We start from the raw sequence: 24846 nt of genomic DNA, 5'->3' as shown, positions 1-24846 counted from the left end.
CATGTTGGTTTCATCTCAGTGAAACTGATCTACGATTTCTGGCATCCAGGACTATAAGAGAAATCATTTAAGTTATTAAGCTTGTGGTTAATCATTACAACAGCCATAGGAAACTAACATAGATTCCCAGGGCCCTCTTCATTCCTCTAGTTTGTATAGTAGACTTAGTCCCACCAAATTTGAACTCCAATTCTAGTACTAGAAAAAAACACCTGTGTTAGAGAGCAGTTGACATAGAATCAAGCTCTTTTATTATCATGGCTGACATAAGCCTGTTACCTAGTGGTGATGACTGGCACCTACACATAAAGGTTGGTTATGAAGTACAAAGAACAGAGAGTCTCAGGTACCACTGGCTAGCTACTCCAGTCTCAAAGTGCTCTCTCTTCTCCAGTTTTGAACTTCATCTTATAGTTAATGCCAAGCAAGCAGTTTCAAATTCCCTTTTGGGAGTCATACCTATATTTAAGTTCAGATTCTACCACTCATTAGCTGTGTGAATTTGTACAAGCTTCCCAGGCTGTAGTTTCCTTCCTTCAAAAAAAGTTAATAATAATACCTACCTTACTGTTGGTTGTTGTATGGACTGAATGATAATGTGATAATGCAGGCAAAACATTTTGTAGATGGACTAGCACAGAGTACATCTCAACAAATTAACCATCATGAATGTTATTACTAATAACTATTTAAATTTTAGCGCTGTTTCCCGACCCAGGCTTTAATAATCAGTTGTTTGAATACATGAGCATCTTAGTATTACAGCACATTCATTATAATAGTTTTCTAAAAATAATTTTGAAATTGAACTGATTGTTTTCTCTGATTTGACGAGGAAGAATTTAATAGGTATGGCTTACTCCTTTTTAGTGTTTAGGATTTTCCTACAAAAAAAAAATGTTTTTATTTCCCTGGAAAATTTTTTGTGGCATCTTTATAAGTTAATACCAAAACTTCAAAACTAAAATATTAGCATCTGTGCAGACATATTCTATAGAAACATTTATTTAGCTATGTTGCTCTCGCTCACTCTTTCAGTTACAAGGACTACGTCCTCTCGTGACACAAGGCTACTATAAAGTGGGCTGCTCAATACTGCCCATAAAATATAAGTAAACTTGGACATCATGGGAATGTGAATTGACCTCAGTGTATAAAGATGGATAGATAAACCATTTTTAGTCCTTTTCTTATTCTATACATACTCATTCCTCATCAACTTCTTTTAACCTCATTGTCTCCCACTCCCCACACAGAATCGACTTCTAGCCGCTCTAAGCTTCTTAAAACTTCACCCAGAGTCCCAGATTTTCTCACCTCTTTGGGACTTAGCACAAATATTATCACTTTTATTAAATGAAGCATTCTAGACTCTCCCAGTTTCTTTCCTCTCTGTTCTCCACAGTTTTTTGTGCATATCTCCATTAAAACATTTACACATTATGTGGTAACTATTGCATACATCATCTTTCTGACTAGTCTGTAAACAATTTGAGAGCAAAGATTTTGTTTCATGTTTCTTTACATCTTCAGTTCTTAGCTAAGTATTTAGAACAAATATGTCCTCAATAAAAATGTGTTGAATGAATGCATAATCACAATATAATGTTCAAACAGTAGATATCAATATATTTCATTTAACAAATCAAAGATCTTGATTATTTACAGGATAAAACCAAAGAAGTCTTAGTAAGTTTTATTAGCTTCCAAGCTTACCTGAATATCTTATCTGCAGTACATTAGATGGGATCTTCAGTAGGTATGAAAAATGATCCTTGAGGTATTTTACAATGATGTCTATTTTAAAAGGCATTATAATTTCCTGGCCCAGAGGAAAAAGTACAACTTTTACTGTATATAAAAAGAGAAAAGAAAGAACCATAGTCAAAAGCAAGGGTCAGCAACCTACAGTCCATAAGCAGATAGAGAATGATGGAGCAATTTTTAGTCACATAGAATGCAGATTGCCTTTACCATGTTCCCCAACTGCACTTCCATGGTAAGAGTTACTTTTTAATTTCTATGAGAAGTGACACTCAGATTTTCTTTTGCAGATTAATCCAGAATCTCAAGAATTAGCATCAGTGGTCAGTACCTGTTCCCCCATCCCCAGCTTCCAGTTCCGATCTTTTTTCTATTCGCTGCTCTGAGGATCAGTGCACGTTCAGGATCACCTCTTCACTCAGAATACCACAAGAAATAGGAAATAAGACTAAACTGCTTTTCAAGAGTCCCAATATTTGGTATTATCTGGGTATTAATTGGTACTAATCTGGTATTGGTATCTGGCATTATATTACTCAGATATAAATATAGGAACATTTCAGAAAAATCAAGCATTTTTGTGTACTGAGTATTGGGACAAGAGACCCAGAGACCTAGAGAGTGTCCCTGAAGTTATGATGTGCATGTGCATTCTTTGATTACATATTGATAGCATGCGTCAGTAAAGCAATGCATATTCATGAAATTAAGAAAATCCAATAGAGAAATTTTCAAAGAAAAAGGTATCTAAGGGGCGCCTGGGTGGCTCAGTCGTTAAGCGTCCACCTTTGGCTCAAGTCATGATCCCAGGGTCCTGGGATCGAGCCCCGCATCGAGCCCCGCATTGGGCTCCCTGCTCCACGGGGAGCCTGCTTCTCCCTCTCCTACTCCCCCTGCTTGTGTTCCCTCTCTCTGTCAAATAAATAAAATCTTAAAAAAAAAAAAAAAGAAAAAGGTATCTAAGTCCATTCTTCTTCCCATAATTGATTTATGTCTATAGTTGTCAAAATGTAAAACAGAAAATCACTGTTCATTACAAATATCTAGAATAACTACATACAAATCTACTTTTCACAAAAATAGACATTATGTGGTTCACTACCCATTCTATAAAATAGAAAATCAAGGCATTTACATGTTGATAATAAAGAAACACTTTTTTTTTTTTTTTTTTTTTTATTTATTGGAGAGCGAGCGAGAGAGAAACCTCATGAGAGAGGAGAGGGTCAGAGGGAGAAGCAGGCTCCCCGCTGTGCCGGGAGCCCGATGTGGGACTTGATCCCAGGACCCCGGGATCATGACCTGAGCCGAAGGCAGTCGCTTAACCAACTGAGCCACCCAGGCGCCCATAAAGAAACACTTTTTAAAAGCTTATTATAATGGGGTAAATTTTTTTCTTTTACATCTACAGACTTTAAATTTTAATGGAGAAGATGTAATAAGTAAGATGTAAGAAGTGAGTAATAAGTAAGATGGAGGGCAGAGTGTACACTGTTGGCAGAAAAAGTTTTGTATATTTCTAGATTCCTAATACATGAAAATTTTCATAAAGCTAAATGAGACATTTATCAATAATCCCAGAATAAAATTTAACTAGGCATTGTTGATGCTGAGGTTCTTTGAGATTGTTAAAACTTATTTTCACAGCTATCAACAAAGAAAATACTCTCAGAGATGTTAAATTATCACAAAGCTATTTCAGTTGTTTTATAGATTCAAATTTCTATGATTAATATATTTTAACATTTTCATAGCAGTGACTTCCTAAGCTTTGGGAAGGGGAGGTGTGTGAAGGAATTTGTGAGCCTCAGAAAGTACAGGACCAAGACAACTTTATTCTAATCACCATGTGCTTGTTATATACTACAATATCAGGCAATCACAGAAATATCAAAAAATGGAGCCCAGGGGGTGCCTGGTTGGCTCAGTCAGTAAAACACGTGACTCCTGATCTCAGAGCTGCAAGTTCGAGTCCCACTTGGGCATAGAGATTACTTTAAAAAACAAACAAACAAACAAACAAACAAACATGTCTTCTTGACTGGATTATTTGTTTTTGGGTGTTGAGTTTAGTAAGTTCTTTATAGATCTTGGATACCAAGGGGAACCCTCTTACACTGTTGGTGGGAATGCAAGCTGGTACAGCCACTCTAGAAAACAGTATGGAGGTTCCTTAAGATGTTAGAAATAGAGCTACCCTACGACCCAGCAATTGCACTACTGGGTATTTACCCCAAAGATACAGATGTAGTGAAAAGAAGGGGCACCTGCACCGCAATGCTCATAGCAGCAATGTCCACAATAGCCAAACTGTGGAAGGAACTGAGATGTCCTTCAACAGAAGAATGGATAAAGAAGATGTGGTTCATATATACAATAGAGTATTACTCAGCCATCAGAAAGGATGAATACCTACCATTTGCATTGACATGGATGGAACTGGAGGGTATTATGCTAAATGAAATAAGTCAAGCGGAGAAGGAAAATTATTATATGGTTTCACTCATATGCAGAGGACCCATAGGGGAAGGGAAGGAAAACTGAATACGAAGAAATCAGAGAGGGAGACAAGCCATGAGAGACTCTGGAGGCTGGGAAACAAACTGAGGGTTGCAGAAGGGAAGGGGGTGGAGGGATTGGGTAACTGGGTGATGGGTATTAACCAATAATGCAAGACAACAACAATTTTTCCAAAGCTAAATATAAAGTTAACCCTAAGCAGAAGTATGGAAATATGTAAAAGTAACAAGATATGAAGAATGAGCACTGGATATGAAATTAGGAAATCTGGAGTCAAGTTCCATTCCAACTCTTTCTTGCTAACTATGAACAATTAATTCCAAAGAGGCATGCAAAAGAATTACAATTATACTCAAAAATTTGTCCATTTTCCAAGGTCCCTAAACATTTTAAAAACCTACTTTATTTAGAAAAAAAATGGATCAATACCAACTTAAAATTTAATGGTATTCGTCTATTTAGGGAAAATAGTACAGAATAGAGTACCTTCACACTTAATTAAGAGATCAAGTGGCAGTAGCTACAGAAGTTTGGTGGATAAAGGAAAGGGAAAGTAATCAAATCTTCAAGCAAAACAAATCTGAAAAAGCTACCATTCTTCAAAATGAGGAAAAGAAATGCCTATCTTCCCTAGGTAATACCTGTTGCTAAAGGATCTTTCACTGATGCTTTCAGAGATTCCTTTATGGCCTTTATCTTATCCAGAAATGCCAGGGATCCAGCATTTGAATACTGTTTGGCTGACTGCATTGCATTATCATCTTTAGTTACATAGTGCTCTGTAGAATTTCTGGGAGAATATGAAACTTGTTTGGGCAACAAAGCTTCTTCCATGAGTTGTTCTTCATCTTCTGGTTCCACATTTGATAAGCTCTGGTAACTTTCCTCCTTAACATGTGTTGTAGGGCCCTCACTGGATGGTTCAACTTCAGATTCATTATCTTCTGTTTGATCTGACTCTGGAAACTCTTCTGGGGGAACTGGAATACTGATAATCCCAAAAGCATCTTCATTTTCTTCTGATGCATTAACAACATTCTGAGAATCAAATTCTTCTTCCTGATCAGACATTTTCCTGAACCAAGAAAAATAAATACATTTACTACACATAAAAATTTCTACACCAAATATCAAATTCATTGGTGGTATACAGCAATGTTCGTAACATACTGCAATGTTGCTCATTATTTTTTTAAAATACTGATTATTTTAGTAATGGCATCAGGAAAAAGCATTGGTGAATTTTTAATAAAAACACCACAGAAAGTAAAAATTATACCAAAAGAGAACCTCAAAACACAATCAATTTGGGGAAAATCTACTGTCTAGAATATACTGAAAAGTATTTTAAAATATATTGTCACCTCTTCCTTATTCAAAGAACAATGCCTTGTGAAAGGACTTATTTGAATAGCTTTTTTTCCTGAATACAAACTAACACAGGATTTATGCTTCTGGGATTACAACTGATTAGAAGCTCCAAGGAATCTGCCAGCTCCACAGCAACCATACCCTGGATAGCATCACTCTGCAGTAGTTTTGTTCTCACAAACTGTAGCAAGTCTCCAATGACCTTTGTTCCCCAAAACAAACACATCAACAAACAAATGTGAGTTGCTCTTGGAGCTGACTGGGGCCTGAGGCACAGCAACCAAGAGCTTTGGCTTGGGAGACAGTATGACAGCATCCAGGACTGGGGCCAGAGTGGGCTAGGGCAGCCAACAGCCAGGCTGCAGGGGCAGGAACTGGATCAGAGCACTGAGGAGCCCGGTACAGCAGGGAGCCTAAGTATAGAAGCTGGCAGCCAGGAAGGGAGGATAGAAGTGGCCTTGAGGCATATTTCTGTGGCAACAGCAGGGGCTGATAAAAATTTAGAACAGTATTGAGGTGGGAAAGCTGTGTTTGGGGCTAACAAATTAAGCACAAATCCTTATAGAGAGAAAAAAAATAACCTTAGTGAAGTTCTCTGGCTACAAGATGACAAATTTCCAAAAATGTGGAATATCTGGAATAAAAATATGTATTTGTTGAATTCAATGAATATAGCATTAGAGTTGAAGAGAGAATTAGTAAACTAGAAGATAAATAAAAGGATTTTATATAGAATGCTGCAAAGAGATAAGGATATGAAAAATAGAGAGATTAAGGGCCATGCAAAAGAGAAAAACTCCAGCATATTTTACTGCTAAGTATATCTCGCTGTGAGCTGAGAATGGTTTTGTACTTTTAAAATAAAAAAATAACAAAGAATATGCAACCAAGACTATATGTGGCCTGAGAAGCCCTTTCCAAAAAAAGTCTGCCAGCCCCTGATCTACTGTATGCCAAATTGGAATCCCAGAGAAAACAAAAAGATAGAAGAGAGAAAATATTTTTAAAGGTGATGGCTGAGAATTTTACAAAACTGATGAAAAATATGGATCCAAAGATCCAAGAGGCATAACATAAATATAAGGGATACCCAATGGGATAAGTAAAAATAATTCAAAGCCATATACACTGTAATTACATTACAGAATAACAAAGAGAAGGTCCAGAAAGCATATAGTGATAAAGGACATATCATCTACTGTTTTGAATGATATTAATTTGCTAACATTAATACAAAGGAAAGAAAAGTAAAATCACTGCAGATTTCTCACCAGAAATATAGAAGCCAGGGTAACAATGGAATAATTAAAAGAAGATAACTATCAACCTAGAATTGTGCACCTAGCAAAATTCTCTTTCAAGAAAGAAAATAGAAATATTTGCAAATAAGTTACCACCAAATACCTGCTCTAAAGAAAGTTCTAAAGGATACACTTGAAGGAAGAGGAAAATGGGCTCAACAGAAGTCCAAAGTGCAAAAGGAAAGGTGAACAAATAAATTATAAACATACGGGTACACACAAATACTGTCAACACAAAATAATAGTAGAAAACTGAAATATTAGACAACAAGAATATGTAATTGGGAAGGGAAAGATAGAGTGAACTGTTCTCAAATTCTTATAGTGTTTACAAAATTGAGGAATATGATATTCTTTTTTTTTAATTTTGATAATTTATTTTGTTTATTCTATAATATTTAATAGTATCATTTCAACACGTAACCAGTATGAAAAGATTATTAGTGAGATGTTATGCATTCTTTTTTTTCTTTCTGAAGATTCAGAATCAGTATTTATTTTATACTTACAGCGTATCTTTTTTTTTAATATTCTTTTTTATTATGTTAATCACCATATATTACATCTTAGTTTTTGATGTAGTGTTCCATGATTCATTGTTTGCGTATAACACCCAGTGCTCCATTCAATACGTGCCCTCTTTAATACCCATCACCAGGCTAACCCATCACCAGGCTAACCCATCCCCCCATCCCCCTCCCCTCTAGAACCCTCAGTTTGTTTCTCAGAGTCAATAGTCTCGCATGGTTCATCTCCCCCTCCAATTTCCCCCCTTTCATTTTTCCCTTCCTACTATCTTTTTGTTTTTAAAAAAAAAAGTATAATGTATTATTTGTTTCAGAGGTACAGGTCTGTGATTCATCAGTCTTACACAATTTACAGCGCTCACCATAGCACATACCCTCCCCAGCCACCCCATCCCTCCCACCCCCCACCACTCCAGCAACCCTCAGTTTGTTTCCTGAGATTAAGAATTCCTCATATCAGTGAGATCATATGATACATGTCTTTCTCTGACTGACTTATTTCGCTTAGCATAATACCCTCTAGTTCCATCCATGTTGCTGCAAATGGCAAGATTTCGGGGTTTTTTTTTTGATGGCTGCATAATATTCCATTGTGTATATATACCACATCTTCTTTATCCATTCATCTGTTGATGGGCATCTTGGCTCTTTCCATACTTTGGCTATTGTGGACATTGCTGCTAAAAACATTGGGGTGCACGTACCCCTTCAGATCACTATATTTGTATCAGGGATATGATATTCTTAACCCTAGACTTTGTTAAATTAAATAGGCATAGCTGAATTTCAAGTACAACCAATGAAAAAACTGAAATAAAGTTTTACACTTCCAAAATAATAAAGAAAAAAACAAAATTAGAAAAAAAAATGAATAAAAACTCAATTTTTAAAAAGCTCAAGAAACCTCTTCAGGTTCTCACCCACAAAAAATTTTCCTTTTCGCTATTTTCTCCTGTAACAGGGCTTAATAGTCTGATTAGAGAGAGAGCATTATAAAGAAGCCCTGACTCCTAGCAACATACTCATCCCACCCCTTTGGAGAGGCTGAGGTAATGTTTTTGTTACTATCTGGTGGATCATCCTCCCCGCAAATGGCCAAGATGTCATCTTCTAAAACAGCAACAAAATTGAGAATGTCTGCTCTTCAAAAAACATAACTAGAATAATAAAAAGACAAATCATAGCCTGGGAGACAATTTTTTGGACCAAGGACTTGTAACCAGAATATATAGAGAACTCTCGAAACTCAGTAAGAAAAGAGTAACAGTTTAAAAATGAGTAAAATAGTTAACAGGTAAGTCAACAAGGAGTATATACAGAAGGCAAAGAAGGGGGGCCAGGACTAGAGTGGCACAAGTGTGACTTGTGTGGACTGAGCCACACTTGCAGGTGCACCTGAAGTTAAATGCCTCCTCAAATTTGGAGCCTAGTTGCCTCAATTGCCTCAGTCTAGCCCTGGCCCCGAAAACAAGCACCTGAAAAGATGCTCAGTATCATTAGTTATTAAAGAAATGCAACTTCAAATACATATTTTTAGCCCAACAATATCAAGTGTTGCTGAGTACGTAAACAAGTGGAACTCATAGCTTGATGGTGGAAATGAAAATTGGTACAGCATTTGAAATAACTGTCAGTCTTCTTATAAAATTAAACATACACGTATCATATGACCCAGCAATCTATGTTCTTTACCCAGACAGAATGAAAAACTACATTCATACCGAATTTGCACACAGAAGTTTATAAAGCCTTTATTCTTAATCACCGAACTCTGGAAACAACACAAATGTTCCTCAGTTGAGGCATGGATCCACATACTAAGAGACATTCACAAAATGGACTACTACTCATCAATAAAAAGGAATAAACTACTGATACGACCTGGGTGAATCTCAAATTATGCTAAGCCAATTCTAAAAGCTACATACTTTATGATCAATTAATGGGAAAAGCAAAGCTGATGGTTCACAACCTCTAGAGTTCTCTAGGGTAAAATCCGATACTGAGCTCCGAACACGGACTGCAAGGAGAAACCAAGGAAAGAGGCAGCACTCCAGACTGGTAGGTGGCAAGTTTAATAAGTGAGGGAACTTACACACAAAGCTTATCTTTGGCAGCTGCAAGACAGTAGATCTCTGGACCCACCAGCCAGAATCTTAAAGAGTTTATATAGAGAGGCCTTTACTGGGTTCAGTCAGGAATCCAGTCTAGAGGTCTCAACAGCACATCACTCTCTCAAGGCTGGATCCTTGAAGCAGCCCCCCCTGGGGCTTTGGGTGGGAGGTCCATTCTAAGGACAGGGGGGGAGCCTGTGATTGCCCCAGTTCAGTTCTCGGGTCAACCAGCAACCACATCTCCTCCGTGACCGCCTCCAACAAAAACACATGCCCATAGCACGGAGGACCATAGGGGAAAGGTGGGAAATCTGAAGGGGGAGAAATCAGAAAGGGAGAAGAACCGTGAGAGACCATGGACACCAGAAAACAAATTCCGGGTTTCAGAGGGGAGGGCGGTGGGGGGATGAGATAACAGGGTGATGGGTATTAAGGAGGGCACATGTTGTGATGAGCACTGGGTGTTATAACTAATGAATCACTGAACACTACATCAAAAATCGATGATGTACTATACAGTGGCTAACTGAACATAATAAAAATAAAATAATAAAATAAAATAACACATGCCAGGAGCTACCATGTCACAGGTGCAACTAGATATTCGTATAAGGATAGAATAACTGTGGAAGATAAAGGGCAGACGGGAGGACACGGGTGTAAAACAGATTTTCACTGCACATTCATTCTTTTTACTGTTTGAACTTTCATGTTTACGTTTACCTATTCAACTGTAAATGTTTTAATCTTAAAAAATTGTGCAAAAAGCAAAAAGCAGTCCCTATTATGATTGCATACCAAAAATGTCCCTCTTTCACCAACAATGCATGATTTCACTGATGTATCTAGAATGTTAGTGTGACTAGTAAGGCAGGGGTCCAGCTTTGCCTTCTACCAAATAAACCTGTTGAATTTTTAAGTTTTTTTGGAGGCACGGCAAAGACCATGGGAGGAGAGGAGAGTGCCAAGGAGGAAAGTGTGAAAGCCCTCTGTTTACTAGACTGGAAATGTCACCACGGATGTCTACACGTCTTCTAATGCCAGATCTGGGTTACACGCACGTCTTACTTCTTTACTGTCACTGTGATAAGCACTCCGGGTGGGAGATGAGGTACACCTCCCACCTTGATGCTGCTGCTTCCGAACCCCAAATCTGAGATACAGAACCAGAAAAGGAACCAAGAAAAATGGGATGCTTTGCACAATTTCTGAAGTAGAGGTGGGACATTCTCCATCAGCCACGCAGTCCCCAGAGCTCAGGCGGGACAAGCGCCCCGCACAAAGTTCTGGGAGTCCCGCGCCGTAGTCCCCGGTTCAAGGCCGGTCTGGGGTGGGGCCAGGAGAAGGCAGCCCAAACCTGTCCTCCTACCTGACTGAGAAAAGCAGCTACTCGGGTCGCAGAGGTTTCTCAGGAAGCGCTCGGAGGAAGCGGCGTCCGCGCCCGCCTTCTTCTGTGTTGCGGCTATATCCTAGCAACGGCCCTGCAGCCACCTCCTCCCGCCAGGCTCAGGTCCCGCGAGAAGAGGCGGTGCTCTCGCTGGGAAGAAACGCAGGGGCGGGAAGGGGCGGGGCCAAGGGGCGGGAAGGGGCGGGGCCAAGGGGCGAGCGGCGGGGGGAGCAGTGAGGCAGGGGGAGGGGCGGGAGGAGGAAGGCGGCCGGGAGGGCTGTCCGGTTCAGGTTACCTATCCCAAAGTGAATGGGACGCTCTTCTCCAAACTCCCTTACACTTGTGAACGGCACAGTTCTCTGAACCAAACGCTGACAGCAATTTGGCTTAGATATAAAAGATCGGGATTGGCGAAAATGTAAATATAAAGTGAGAGTGAAGACCTTGACAGGGGAACACAGTTGTACACAGTAGGTGCCTACTTGCATTTATTAAGCTTAGAACTTGGCTCTTAGCTTCCTGGCAGCCAAAGAAAAAAGGGAGACAGGAGCTATTCCCCTTTTTAAGTCAGGAGAAGCAAAACTTCTGTTAATCACGGAATTATAAAGGTGTTTTTCTATCACTATAAATTCTTTAAGGTTTTTAAAGAAGCACGTTATTGGGGAAAAGGATCAATTATGTTCCTATTGCAAATGTAGTGCTAACTATCCTGTGGCTTCATAATAATAGCTAATATTAAGTATTACTTGTTACTAAGCACTTCACATATATTTCTAATTTAATCCTTACAAGGATTTTATTGATTAGCCTCATTTTACCAACGAGGAAACTAAGGCTCAGAGAGGTTTAGTCAGGGAGCCAGGATTAAACCCAAGCAGTCTGATTCCAGAACCTCGATTTTAAACCACTATTTTATGCTGTTTGATTTAACACCCTTTGATATTTAAAAAGCATGTAAGATTAAGTGATGAAAATTTTTGTTGTCTATAGTACAAGTCCATTCTTCCTTCATAATGTTCATTGCCTTCATTCATTTATAGCATTCTGCTCAAATTGCACTCATCTCCCCAATAACTTCCTAATGTCCAATTTCATTTTTGCCCAATGTCCTCATCCCATTTTATGACAGATTTCTTACCAGAAGAATATAAAATATGCATTACATTCTCAAATACAAGTCTTTAATAATGGTTTTAAATAAAAGCAAATGTGTTTAAATCACTTCATGAATCCACCATTCATAAAGAGCAGAGAAAAGAGGGGGAAGCATTCATATAACTGCTAGGGTTAGTCCTTCATGGGCAAACCAGGTAAATCATAATGTATCTTAAATTTTATTAGTAATGAGAATTCCATTGGTTTTAAAAACACTCACCTTTCTGGGTCTTTTCTTTAAAATGTATCATTTGCTGTCCTCAATGTTAGGGACGGTATGAAAAAACTGGGTTTAAGCATACAGGCAAGAGATGGAAGGAAGAAAACCTGGTGGTAGAGAACTTTAAGTACTTCCCAGTGTTAAATGTGACTTGATAACCACTGTATGTTCATATTTTATTTATAGTTGGCTGTAGAGATGATCTTATACAACTCAATCTTAAAATAATGAGCCTAACTTAATTGGTAGGTTTCTGAGGTAGTGTCTGCAGGTGGAAATGGTTATTACGTATCAAAATCACACACACACGCACAACCCAAACACACACACGTATATACACACACACACAAATATATAGTTGTTTGGTTATACAAAATAAATGTGAATGCAAACTGAAAACCAATAGGAAAAAGACTCTCAATTCTGAAAGTGGTAATTTTTAAATTTCATATTTTACTTTTCACAGTAAACTTATGCATTTTCTCAGGATTTAGTGCCCAAAATGACTTATCTTTTTCATGAAACATCTACCTTTATCTCAGTATTTATTTATACAATAAGTTATTTCTTTTAATGTGCTTTTATTTCTATAAAGATGCCACCTAGTGGCTTTATGAAATCAAGCATCTCAAAGTATTTCCCATTGTTACTCCAAGCTAAAATGTATTTTGATATAAATGAATGAATGAGAGAAAATATTAGAAGAATTTAGAAAACCTGAAAGTAATGCTTTTGGACTAAATTTGGATCGTACCTCTATGACCTTGTTAGGAGACTGTATAAATACAGATCTATAGTCCCTTTTCTGAAACCTTAACAGACAGATGTGAATTAATTCAGATTTTTGAAAGGTAATATGGGCATATACTGTATATTCTGTAACACTGTCAGTAGGTCTGGGGAAGTAGTACAGAATCAAATACATTAAGAATTCTGTGGCAAAAATATATTCATATTCACACTAAAGTGAGATAAAGACCACAAATAGCTTTATGTTAAGTCAGGTCAGATTTTGCTTCCAAATGAGTTATCAAAAAAGTTTGGTTTTACCCAGTTATAGAAAAAAAGAGTAAAATGAAATATTCTGTCATAAAATGGTAATGTTTATCTTTAGAAATGCCTAAAAAAGGGGCGCCTGGGTGGCTCAGTCGTTAAGCATCTGCCTTCGGCTCAGGTCATGATCTCAGGGTCCTGGGATCGAGCCCCGCGTCGGGCTCCCTGCTCAGTGGGGAGCCTGCTTCTCCCCCTCCCACTCCCCCTGCTTGTGTTCCCTCTCTCGCTGTGTCTCTGTCAAATAAATAAATCTTTAAAAAAAAAAAAAAAAGAAGTCATTGGCCTTGATTAACAACAAACATTAAAAAAAAAAAAAGCCTAAAATGTTCACCTGAAAAAAAAAACACATATTTGAAGATCATGAGAAATCCCAAAAAACAATCTCTGCAATGCTTCTCATTTAGTCATATACAGAAAGAAGCTAATCCATCATAAATTCCATTTAAGAACACTACAAAAAATTAGCTACTAATATAAACTTAAAGATCACTTTGGGAAAACTCATTATTAGCAATGCATGGCAAGCTAAATGTATGAGTTTTAAAGCACATTCAAAAATTGCTTCCTTTTTTGCTTCTGCGTGTGATTGGTATGTTCCCTTTCCCCTGCCCTATGGTTATGGAAGCATGTGTTGAGATGGCATCATCCTCAGCCCAGATCTCTTATGTGACTCTTTTGAGAACTGTCAACCCTCATTAGGCATGTAATATGAATAAGAAACAAACTTCTGTTGTGTTAAGACATTAGGATTTGGGGGTAGCCTATTCTAATTCACTGTTTTTCTCACTACTTTCCTTCACTAACTAGAGTTTGGGCTTATTCCCTCTAAATACTTTAAATTTCTCCAGTCCCCATCAATAATTTAAATCACGTATCACATTTCCACTTCGATTTCTTGTGAACTCTATTAAAAATAAACCTCTTCATCCCCCTGTAAGCCAAACTTCTATCTTCTCATTTACTTTTTTCTCAAAACATTAGTATTACTATTACTGTAGCATAGGCTGCAATCTCATTAAGTACTGAGTTTTAAAGGAAATTCTATCCCCAGATGGAAAACACTCATAGTATGTTCCTCGATTTACTACTTTACCCTAGACACCAGAACACACTTGCCTCGGTTTCTTTAACTTTTATTTGTTTATATAACCACGGAGCCTGGGAGGAAAAAGAAAAAGCGGATATGAGCCAAAATATGGAAATTTTCTTATACAGAACATTGTTGATTTCCTTCCTTTGACAGAAAACATGAGGGTATAGCATCTGCCTTCCAGTGATTGACGCCTGTAGATAATGGGGAAGTGGCATACTCTGCTCTGCAGTTGGAGCACATGTGAAGCAAGGTCCTGCAAGACCTGAAGATCTTGTCTTCTGAGAACAGTGAAACTGATCTCTTAGACTTCATGGGAGAGTTCCTGAATAAACAGAACATAGACTCTCTGGAATACCATCTTGGCAGTCAGAAGGAATTATAAGAGCTGGCCCAAAGGGAATCTGTTTGAAAAGCCTGCTAAAGTATCAGGTGAAGACTTAACCTCTGAAGGCAACACAGCAAGCCTCCCCATTGTAGTAGGTTCCAGTCAGCTATGAAAGACTGCTATCACTTTTACCTAGTATCTTAATCCTCATTGTTGTGCTTAAAAATATATCTGCTTTGCAGGGGCGCCTGGGTGGCTCAGTCGGTTGTCTGCCTTTGGCTCAGATCATGATCCCTGGGGCCTGGGATTGAGCCTTGCATAGAGCTCTCTGCTCAGTGGGGAGCCTGTTTCTCCCTCTGCCTCTCCCTCTGCCTATTGTGATCTCTGTCAAATAAAATCTTTAAAAATTTTTTTAAAAATAAATCTGCTTTGCATTATAACAATAGCAAAAAGGTCAATTAGCTTCACTTCTCTAATTGCACTTTAAGATTAGAAAAGGAAAGGACAAAGATAAGCTCCTTTTCTTCCATCCCTCAATTCTAAGGGGAAGCTTGTGGGGGGAGAGAGGAAGGAGGGGCAGACGGTAGAATAATGGAGAATGAAGGGACACAATAAAACCTGAGGCCTGGTGGTTCACAATGGCTGCCACTGCCGACATATCCCTTCTACCCAGGTAAGACTACTTCTCTAACTTCTGGTGTAGAAACGATGGCAGCCCTCAACACTGAGTGTTACTCCAGTGGGTGCCACATACCCTGTTCGCCCACGATAGTCATAGTCTATACCTGTTACCCTTATGAAATTATTAATACTTCCTTTTTCTCTCAAAATCATTACAGGTTGAATGAAAAATTGTATGATCATCCTAGATACAAATCATTTCCATTCCAAAGGAAAGAATGGGATAAATTTGAATATTCTGCACTCAGTTCACAGATAGAAGAAAGGGAGCATCGACTTTGCTGCCATTTTCTTGTTTGCAAAGCTCAAACTGATTAGCTTCTTTTTCTTTTGAAGTGTCTGGTATATGATTAATCTGAATGAAACATGAGAGCCTAGGAGGAGTTGAAATGAGCCATTCTGAAAATTACTCAAATTAGTCTAGAAGCCACTCAGCAACACTGAGGATCTGAAGAACTATTTGTAAAGTGGTAAGGAAAGCCTGATCTGGAAGTTATAGGAAGCAACCAGAAAATATTTGAAGGAGTAAAAACTATCAGGTGTAAGGTATATGAGCAGTTGGAATGGCAGTTAATAAATGTAAAAACATGGACCACACAGCAATGCCTTTTAAATATGTACCCCATTTACATTATTTTCCTATAATCCATATGAAGATTTTTACACAAAATGAAATCCAGTTTACTACCCCTGTTCCTATTTATTTTTTATAGTCATTTTGACAAAACAAATCAAGAAAGCAGGAAATAAGTTCTTTTGGTACAGGCAAGAGTGACAGCAACCCAAGAATATTCATAAAAAATAATATAATGGTTAGGAACATGAGTTCTGGAGCAAGACAGTCTAGGTTCAAAATTTAGCTCCACATCTTACTAGCTATGCGACCTTGGTTATTATTACACCACCTCTTCACCTGTTTTTCCAAGATGCCCCATGTTGCCTACAATGGCCTACAATTGCAGAAGAGCACTACTCACACGAATCCTGATTTCCTTACCTGGAGAAATGGAGATGATTTGCAGGATCACACTTTTAAGAGTTGTAGTGCAGATATAAGAGTGAAATTAGTCAAGTACTTAGAATAGTACCTGGCAAGCATTAACAAGTATTAGCTATTATTATATTATTACTATACTACTACTATCCTACCACTAGCATTTCTAGAGCAAACATTAATACTGTCCCCTTTTTATTAACAGCTACAGGAGCCCTGTAGGTGCAATATATGACACCCAAGAATCGTGGAAGGTGAAGCTAAAAAGTCTGATAGACATATCAAGCCATCTTTCTGTTTTCATGTGCTCAAAGGACCTGAAAAAAAATGGTTGGTTAGGAAATTTGCTTGAAAGTATCTATACAGATATGCTTTAGGATCATGTATTTTTTTACATCTATAAATATAATGTATTATAGTTAAAGCAAATATTTAGAACTGAAAAGGAAGTTATAAATCATAAGTTCTACTTTTTTTTATAAAGAAGGAAATAGGTCAATCTGAGAGGTTGACAACTTGCCTCCACTTGAGTTGATAGCACTAGACCCCTGGGATGAGAACCCCTGGACTTCTGACTCTCTCTAAAGCTTTTCCCACTTCCCCCAAAGAAGCTTTGTCTTGCATTCTGACAGCTGAAAAGTAACTCAATCCACTTCATTTAATATTTATTTACCATTCAATTTACAGCTCTGTAAGGAGAGAAATATATCAGAAAAAAAACCCACAATTTTCTCTTTCTGAAAATTCTGAATGATTCTACTTTGCCCCAAGGGATAGCAAAAGACACAAAAATATATGTGTATAAACACACACAAAAGTACTATCTTTGAAGTTAAAAAATACCAAATATAAGTATTTAGAAATGATAGGGTCTAGGGTGAAAGGGTGAGGACACGTGAAAAGTAATTTATGCCAACTGTTTCTTTCCTTGAATTAGCACTTATCTTGGGTTTGATACCCAACTGCACTCATATTGGAAATTTAGTGAAAACTACCTAGTGATTCCACTTTGAAGTTACAACCCATGTATGAGTACGATGTTCTGAATATAAGCCTATGAAAAACTTTAGGAACTCTTGATGTCTTTCCTTTTACATAAATTCTATCTCTATCCTCATGTACTTTGGGTGATTAGGAAAACTAAAGGCTAAGAACAAAAAGCTAACTTCTTTAAATGAGACAAATGGAAAAGTTTTTCCAACTACCACTGTAAGAAATTTTTTCTTTCAAGAAAGAAATTTTTCTTTCAAATACCAAATCAATTTCCTCAACTGTACAACTATAACTCGATGGTTTTTACTCTTACTACTTCACTTTTAAATTTGTCTAAACAATAATAATAATTAAGTATCTTTCCTGGTTTTTTTTTCAGGATAAAAATCATTAAATGATGTGTTGAAGATACCACTATAAATACTTCACATTCTGGTTATGGCTTCTGCATTGAAAATCTATGGAATTTTTCCAATTAACTTTCAAATCTTTCCACAATCTCCCTGTAAAAAAAAAAAAAAAAAAAAAAACAACAAAAAAACCCAACAACAAAAAAATCTTTAAGACAGCTTAAATGAATGCTTTACATATCAAAAATGGATTCACAAGTCCCTATTACCATAGTCATCAATTTTAAGAAGTGTCCTAAATATGCTCTGTATTAGTTTTCTTGATTATGTCAATAATATAGAAACATTTTTAATATAACAGAACATTTAATTACATCTGTTCCCATGAACACACTAGTCATTCAATGATGATTATATTGGCCACTTCCATTGGTTGGCAGGAGGCTCTTCCACTAAAGGCTCCCATGGTTTCCACTGTAACATTTTTCTGGCCAGACTTAGTTCATTTTCAGCCTGTTAATAAAAATATTTAAAAGATCATTTGATTACACTGTTCAACAGGTATTTATCATAGCTAATGATTGAAATACAATTATTAGAACTATTGTCAACATATTAATACCTAATAAACCGTTCTACCATCAAATGTTGAACATTATTAATAAAATTATCTTAATTCTCATAGCTATACATAATCATGAGTAAGAAAGGATGGCTTTTGATTTTTTCTATTTGATTAAAATTTGCTATTAGAGTGTTCAAAAGTTTACTTGGTGAATTTTCAATCTTAATTGTCTGTTTCACCATTAGACTACAAATTCTTTGAGAATGAGAAGTATGTCTCTTCATCTATGTTTTATCATGGGCCACAGTAAAACACAACAAATTCTACTAAAGGATCCATAATACATATATAAAAGTAAAAAAAAAACAAACTAAAAATATCATTACCTTTACTAGCTATAAAACGTTATTTTCTATTATTTTTTTACTTGCTAGTCACAACCCATCTGATTTCTTGACCCATAATCACTTAAGACCCACAGTTTGTAAAACAGTGATCTATGGAGTATAGAGTATCATAGGTGCACAAAAATTATTTATTGATTGAATTAATTTCCTTAGTCAGATTATTTTACATTTACTTGTTTCCCTTCAAGCAAATTTATAACATATTTAACAAATATTTTAGATATCTTTTTATTCCACATTTTTATACAACAAAAAGACCTACGACAACTCTAGCCAACTTAGAAGAACGGTGTTAAACACTTGTCAGGATGTCAGAGAAGGAATTCAAATACAGAGTAAGTGCCAGGTAAGTGCAATGCCTCATTATGCCAGTGGGGCAAAAGAGCCAAACTACGATTAGCAGCAAGTCTAAAATGTATACAAACAATGAGTTAAAAAGTAGATTAATAGAAATCTGAGGGTAGAGGGATTTACTAATGCTGAAATGAGAAAATAGCATAAATACTAACTAAAAATATCCCTAAAGATGGCTGTTTCCCTGATGGCCCTTTGGCCTGGGTCTCTTGACCATTCATGCTTTCTTTAAGCCCCCAAGGCATTGTGTAGTGTGAGGGCCTGAACATCACTGAGGTCAACCCCAATTCAGGTAGCTGACCCAGCTGCATGAGACCCCGGTTGCCTACTCCTACCCTCCTTCCTTGGCTTCTTCTTTTTTTTTTTAAGGTTTTATTTATTTATTTTTGACAGAGAGAGACACAGCGAGAGAGGGATCACAAGCAGGGGGAGTGGGCGAGGGAGAAGCAGGCCTCCCGCTGAGCAGGAAGCCCGACGCGGGGCTCGCGACCTGAGCCAAAGGCAGATGCTCAATTGACTGAGCCACCCAGGTGCCCCCTCTTCCTTGGCTTCTAACACACACCCCTTTTCCTTATTCCTCTCATACTATCCCTCTAGAAATGGGCTGTCCAAAATGGTAGCTACTACCTACATGTGACTGAGTAGGCATTTGAAATGCAGCTGGTTCAAATTCAGATGTGCTGCAAGTATAAAATACACAAAAGATTTTAAAGACTTAGGGGCGCCTGGGTGGCTCAGTCGTTAAGCGTCTGCCTTCGGCTCAGGTCATGATCCCAGGGTCCTGGGATCGAGCCCCACGTCGGGCTCCCTGCTCTGTGGGGAGCCTGCTTCTCCCCCTCCCACTCCCCCTGCTTGTGTTCCCTCTCTCGCTGTGTCTCTCTCTGTCAAATAAATAAATAAAATCTTTAAAAAAAAAAAAAGATTTTAAAGACTTAGTATAAAAAAAGAATATAAAATATGTCAATATTTTTATACTGATTATATGTTTTAATATTTTAAATATATTAGGTAAAGTAAAACATTATTAAAATTTAACTTTAATACTGCCCATGAAAATGTGGAGAATGGCACAGCTGACATAAAAATACCTATTGTACCCTGAGACTGTAACTGCATGATAAATTAGTGTATAAGTTAAACTAAAGTCATGATCAAAGAGATCTGACAGAAAAGAAAGAACAGAAAAAGGACAATAATAAGTTAGTAGCAAGTTCCCATATGGTACAACAAACAGCTGGCAAATGAATAGAAGGCCAGGAAAATAGGCCTTTGAATGATTGAAATAGTCTACATTCATAAAAAGCTGTCTGAATGCCCTATTCCTCTTTTAACAGTGCCATCTAACTATTCTTTTGAATTTGTATATCATGTCTATTGGTGATATACCTCCCTAATCACCAATACTACCCAATATTTCCTTTTATTTGTCCTTTAATAAAACTCAAGAAGAAATGGTTGTATTTTCTTAAAATACAAAAAATGTACAAATTAAATGAAACAGAACTGAATATCAGACGGCTTCTAAGGGTAGACATCTAAACCTATAATATTGGGGCGGGGGGGGGTGATTTACCAAATAAAAATTTTAAAAATCTCTACATGGGAGAAAATATTGAGTTGAAGTCAAAAGGCAAAGAAGAGGCAGAAAAAATGTGCAGATAATATAGCAAAATTTAGGTTAGTATCTCTTTTATTTTAAAAAACACTCAAGAAATATAGAAGAAAAACACTAAAAACAAATGATAGAGTAAAACCACTAATGATATAATTTATAAAACATAAAATACAAGAACATATTTTAAGTTTAACCTTACTAGTAACTGGGGAAAAAATGTACAACTTAAAAAGAAAAAGGCATAGATGTGTTAATCAAAGTCAAAAATAAAAATACATTCTAACTTTATGATTTTATGATTCAAAAAATCTGTATTTCTCCATATTCAAAATATACTAAGCCTTTAAAACATAAAAGTATGTATCTAAAAAGATAAAATTATTCAAGCAACAGTAATATTGTGTTACTAGTTTGAGTTAAAGGCAAAGAAGAACATGCTGATTAAATTCAAGGTGTATCCAACTCCAAATTTCCTAAAGAAGCCTCATAAATTCAAGTTATAATTATTGATAAATATTTAATTGACATATACATGATAGAAATATTTCCTATATGTGATTATTCTTATATTTGAGAATTGATATAAAGAAATTTAGTTTTCCCTTTTTTTCTGGAATGTCAGTTTTGTGTCTCTAAGTATTGTGCCTCTGACCATTTAAAAAGCCAAACATCTAAATATTCAACTTTTTCTTTACCTGAAGAATCACCTCTTCTAGCTGGCCACCCTGAAGTTGGTCTTCTAATTTCTTAACATCTGGTTGCTGTAATTTAAGGGAAAAAAAGATTTAAAGAAAGGAGCACAGTATCTGAATGTTTTAATATCCTAATTAAAAAGACCCAAATATAAAATAGCGCTTACTATAGCAAACATAATTAATTTTTTTTCATTAAACCCTTACTAATGTTTCTCAAATATCTGGTGGAAACCCATTTTATCTCTCTACTATTTTATTGCTTTTCTGCCTTAATATTAACTTGCTTATCAAGAGTAAGAAATATGATGTCCAACTCGGTCTTTCTAAAATACAGATTTTAAAATACCACTTTATTTTCTTAGTATTTCCTATATTTCGTCTGAGAGCATTAGTATTCGAAATAAATGCTATCCTATGACCCAGAATTCCACTCCTAGGTATATACCAAACAGAAATGTATAATACATTAACCAAATGGCATGTCCAAGAATGTTCACAGCAGCACAAATTATAACCCCAAACTAGAAATAATTCAAATAATCATATATAGAATTAATGAATAAATTATAGTATTTGGATATAACAGAATACTACATAGCAATGAAAATATACGAATTAAAACTATACATAAAAACATAGATGATTCTCTCAAACATAATATTAAATGAAAGAAACCCACACAAAAGAGCACAGACTGATGATTCCATTGATAAAAAGTTAAAAACCAGGTGAAATGTATCTGTGGTGACAGAGGTCAGAAGAGTAGTTATCTTTAGGAGGGTAGTAACTTGGAGGGGAGAAAGAGAGGGTTTGGACATTCTGGAAATGTCCTCTTTTTGATTTGGTGTTAACATGGGTGTGATTACTTTGTGAAAATTCATCAAGCTCTACACTTATGATTTTTGCACATTTTAGTACATTATTCTTCAATAAAAGGCTTTTTAAAGAAGAAATGCTAGGGTGCCTGGGTGGCTCAGTCGTTAAGCATCTGCCTTCGGCTCATGTCATGCTCTCAGGGTCCTGGGATCGAGCCCCGCATCAGGCTCCCTGCTCCGTGGGAAGCCTGCTTCACCCTCTCCTACTCCCCTTGCTTGTGTTCCCTCTCTTGCTGTGTCTCTCTCTGTCAAATTAATAAATAAAAATCTTTAATAAAAAAAAAGAAATGCTAATGTGGTACCTAGAAAATACAATGACATGTATTTATTGCTAGTAAACTGAGCTTTGTGAGATCCAGAAACCATGTTCTATACATACTTACACTTATATAAGTAAGGTGTAAATAGGATGGTTTTTTGGCCCACAAATGAAATGAAAAGAGGGAGAAAAAAACAAAGCTATTTTCTACAGGAATTGCATGCTTCTGCTTCTGGGCATCTGCTGGCTGACCACGGATATCTGCATGGCTTGTTCCTTCATTCCATCCAAGTTTTTGCTCATATATCACCTTCTCAGTGAGGCCCAGTCTGATAATAATTTATATTGTGGTAGGCTAAATAATGCCCCACAAAATGTACATGACCTAATCCATAAAACCTATGAATGTTACCTTGTGTGGCAAATACTTTGCAGATGTAATTAAGAATTTTGAGACAGAGAGATTATCCTAAATTCGCCAGGTGGGCCCTAGCAATTACAGGTGTTCTTGTAAGACAGAGGCAGAGGAAAATTATGCATAGAAGAGAAACTAATGTGACCACAGAGGCAGAGATAAGAATGATGTGGCCATAAGCCAAAAAATGCTGAAAGCCACCAGAGCTGGAAGAGTCAAGGAACAGGGTCTACCCTAGAACCTCTAAAAGGAATGCAGTCTTGTCAACACCTTGATTTGGGCCCTTGGTACTAATTTTAGAATTTTGGCTTCCAGAAATGTAAAATAAATTTCTATTGTTTTCAGCCACCAAGTTATTTAGAACAGGCAGAGGAAGCAAATACATATTATAACATCCCTCATCACCCAGATACACATCATTCTCTCTTCATTTTCCTTCACTGCATTTAACTACTTTCTTTTTTTTTTTATAATTTTTTTTTTAAGATTTTATTTATTTGAGAGAGAGAATGAGAGAGAGAGCACATGAGAGGGGGGAGGGTCAGAGGGAGAAGCAGACTCCCCGCTGAGCAGGGAGCCCGATGTGGGACTCGATCCCAGGACTCCAGGATCATGACCTGAGCCGAAGGCAGTCGCTCAACCAACTAAGCCACCCAGGCACCCTAATTACTTTCTAACATGCTATGTAATGTACTTCTTTGTTTACTTACTTACTTCTTTGCCTCCCACCATTAATGTATAACCTCTAAGAAGGCAGGGATTTTTATCCGTTTTGTTCATTGTCATATAAGCACTGGCTTCCATGCCTACAACCATACATGGCATATAACAGGCATTCAGTTGTTTCTTGAATAAATGAAAAGAGTTGGAAAGGAAGGGGGAGGAAAGCAGAGTAACATGTTTGAGAAAGATTGTTTAACTCAGAATTAACTGAGCTTTAAAGCCAAACTTCAAAAGCAAAACAGGGAAGGTGGTCACTGTTAAGAGACCCAGGAGAGTGAAGAAAAGAAGGCAAGGAAGGTTCATTATTTTCAACTCAAGAGAATCTTGTGCTAGGAAAACAACTCAAAATTTGTCTTATTGAAGGTAAGTTAATAATATGACCTCTATTTATCAGTGGCAGAATGTAATTAAGCTTAATAAGCTACCATGTTCTGATCACATGTGCTTGCAATTATGTTAAGCACTGTACATGTATTACCTCATTCAGTCCTAACAATAAGTATTCAGGTAGGTATTATTATACCCAACTTTTAGATGAGGAAACTGAGACAGAGAAATGGGTAATATGCCAATAGTCACTCAGCAAATAAGAATTAGAGCTGAGATGAAAATTTTGGACAGGCCACAAACCAATACTTTTCACCAATATTCTATCTTCCTAGTATAATCTGAAAAAATATTTACTTTTATTTCCATATTTGGCTTAGTAAGTAGATACTTTAAAATAATGACAATATTTACTGAAGACTTTGTGTAAGACTCTATTGAGGGTTAAAAATCTGTAATAATTTTACCAAAAATAGGAATCAGTGATACAACTATTATGCAGTGCTTGGGATTGTTAAAAACTACTTGTATGTAGCCTTCTGGATAAACAAACATTTCTACGGGACCTTATATAAGCACCAGGTACCATGCTAGGTTCTTGGGATACAAAGATGAATGCAAACATCAATCATAAGTAGCTTATGGACTAGTAGAGAGGACATAAATAAAATACAGTGTGACAGGTACAATGGAAGAAAAGCAAGGAAGTTGTTAATCTCTACTTGGGGAGATAAGGAAAGGTTTCACAGAGGAAGAAGTAACG

At 36.8% G+C, this 24846-nt stretch overlaps 2 protein-coding genes across 4 annotated transcripts in view; both read right to left on the bottom strand.

Moving 5' to 3' along the window:
• The window catches only part of IQUB (IQ motif and ubiquitin domain containing), a 64370-nt gene extending 53263 nt beyond the window's left edge, over positions 1-11107 (bottom strand). The window contains exons 1-3 of the mRNA XM_045864331.3: positions 10967-11107; positions 4926-5359; positions 1717-1851 (exon numbers count right to left, since the gene is read on the bottom strand). Of these exons, the coding sequence (XP_045720287.1) occupies positions 1717-1851; positions 4926-5355 (565 nt within the window). The 5' untranslated portion in view covers positions 5356-5359; positions 10967-11107. The remainder of the gene's footprint in view (positions 1-1716; positions 1852-4925; positions 5360-10966) is intronic.
• Positions 11108-16186: 5079 nt separating this feature from the next.
• Positions 16187-24846, bottom strand: part of NDUFA5 (NADH:ubiquinone oxidoreductase subunit A5) — a 32297-nt gene continuing 23637 nt past the window's right edge. For all 3 annotated transcript variants that reach the window (XM_045864330.3, XM_045864327.3, XM_045864329.3), the window contains 2 exons: positions 21485-21550; positions 16187-18361 (listed from right to left, as the gene is read on the bottom strand). In XM_045864330.3, coding sequence (XP_045720286.1) covers positions 18260-18361; positions 21485-21550 — 168 coding nt within the window. In that variant the 3' untranslated portion in view covers positions 16187-18259. The remainder of the gene's footprint in view (positions 18362-21484; positions 21551-24846) is intronic.

Source organism: Mirounga angustirostris, unplaced genomic scaffold (assembly GCF_029215605.1).
Source record: "Mirounga angustirostris isolate CCGP_5_RB_7025 unplaced genomic scaffold, mMirAng1.0.hap1 SCAF_12, whole genome shotgun sequence".
Lineage (NCBI taxonomy): Eukaryota > Metazoa > Chordata > Mammalia > Carnivora > Phocidae > Mirounga > Mirounga angustirostris.
Note: the sequence above shows the minus strand (reverse complement) of the source record. Positions and strands in the feature narration are given on the sequence as shown.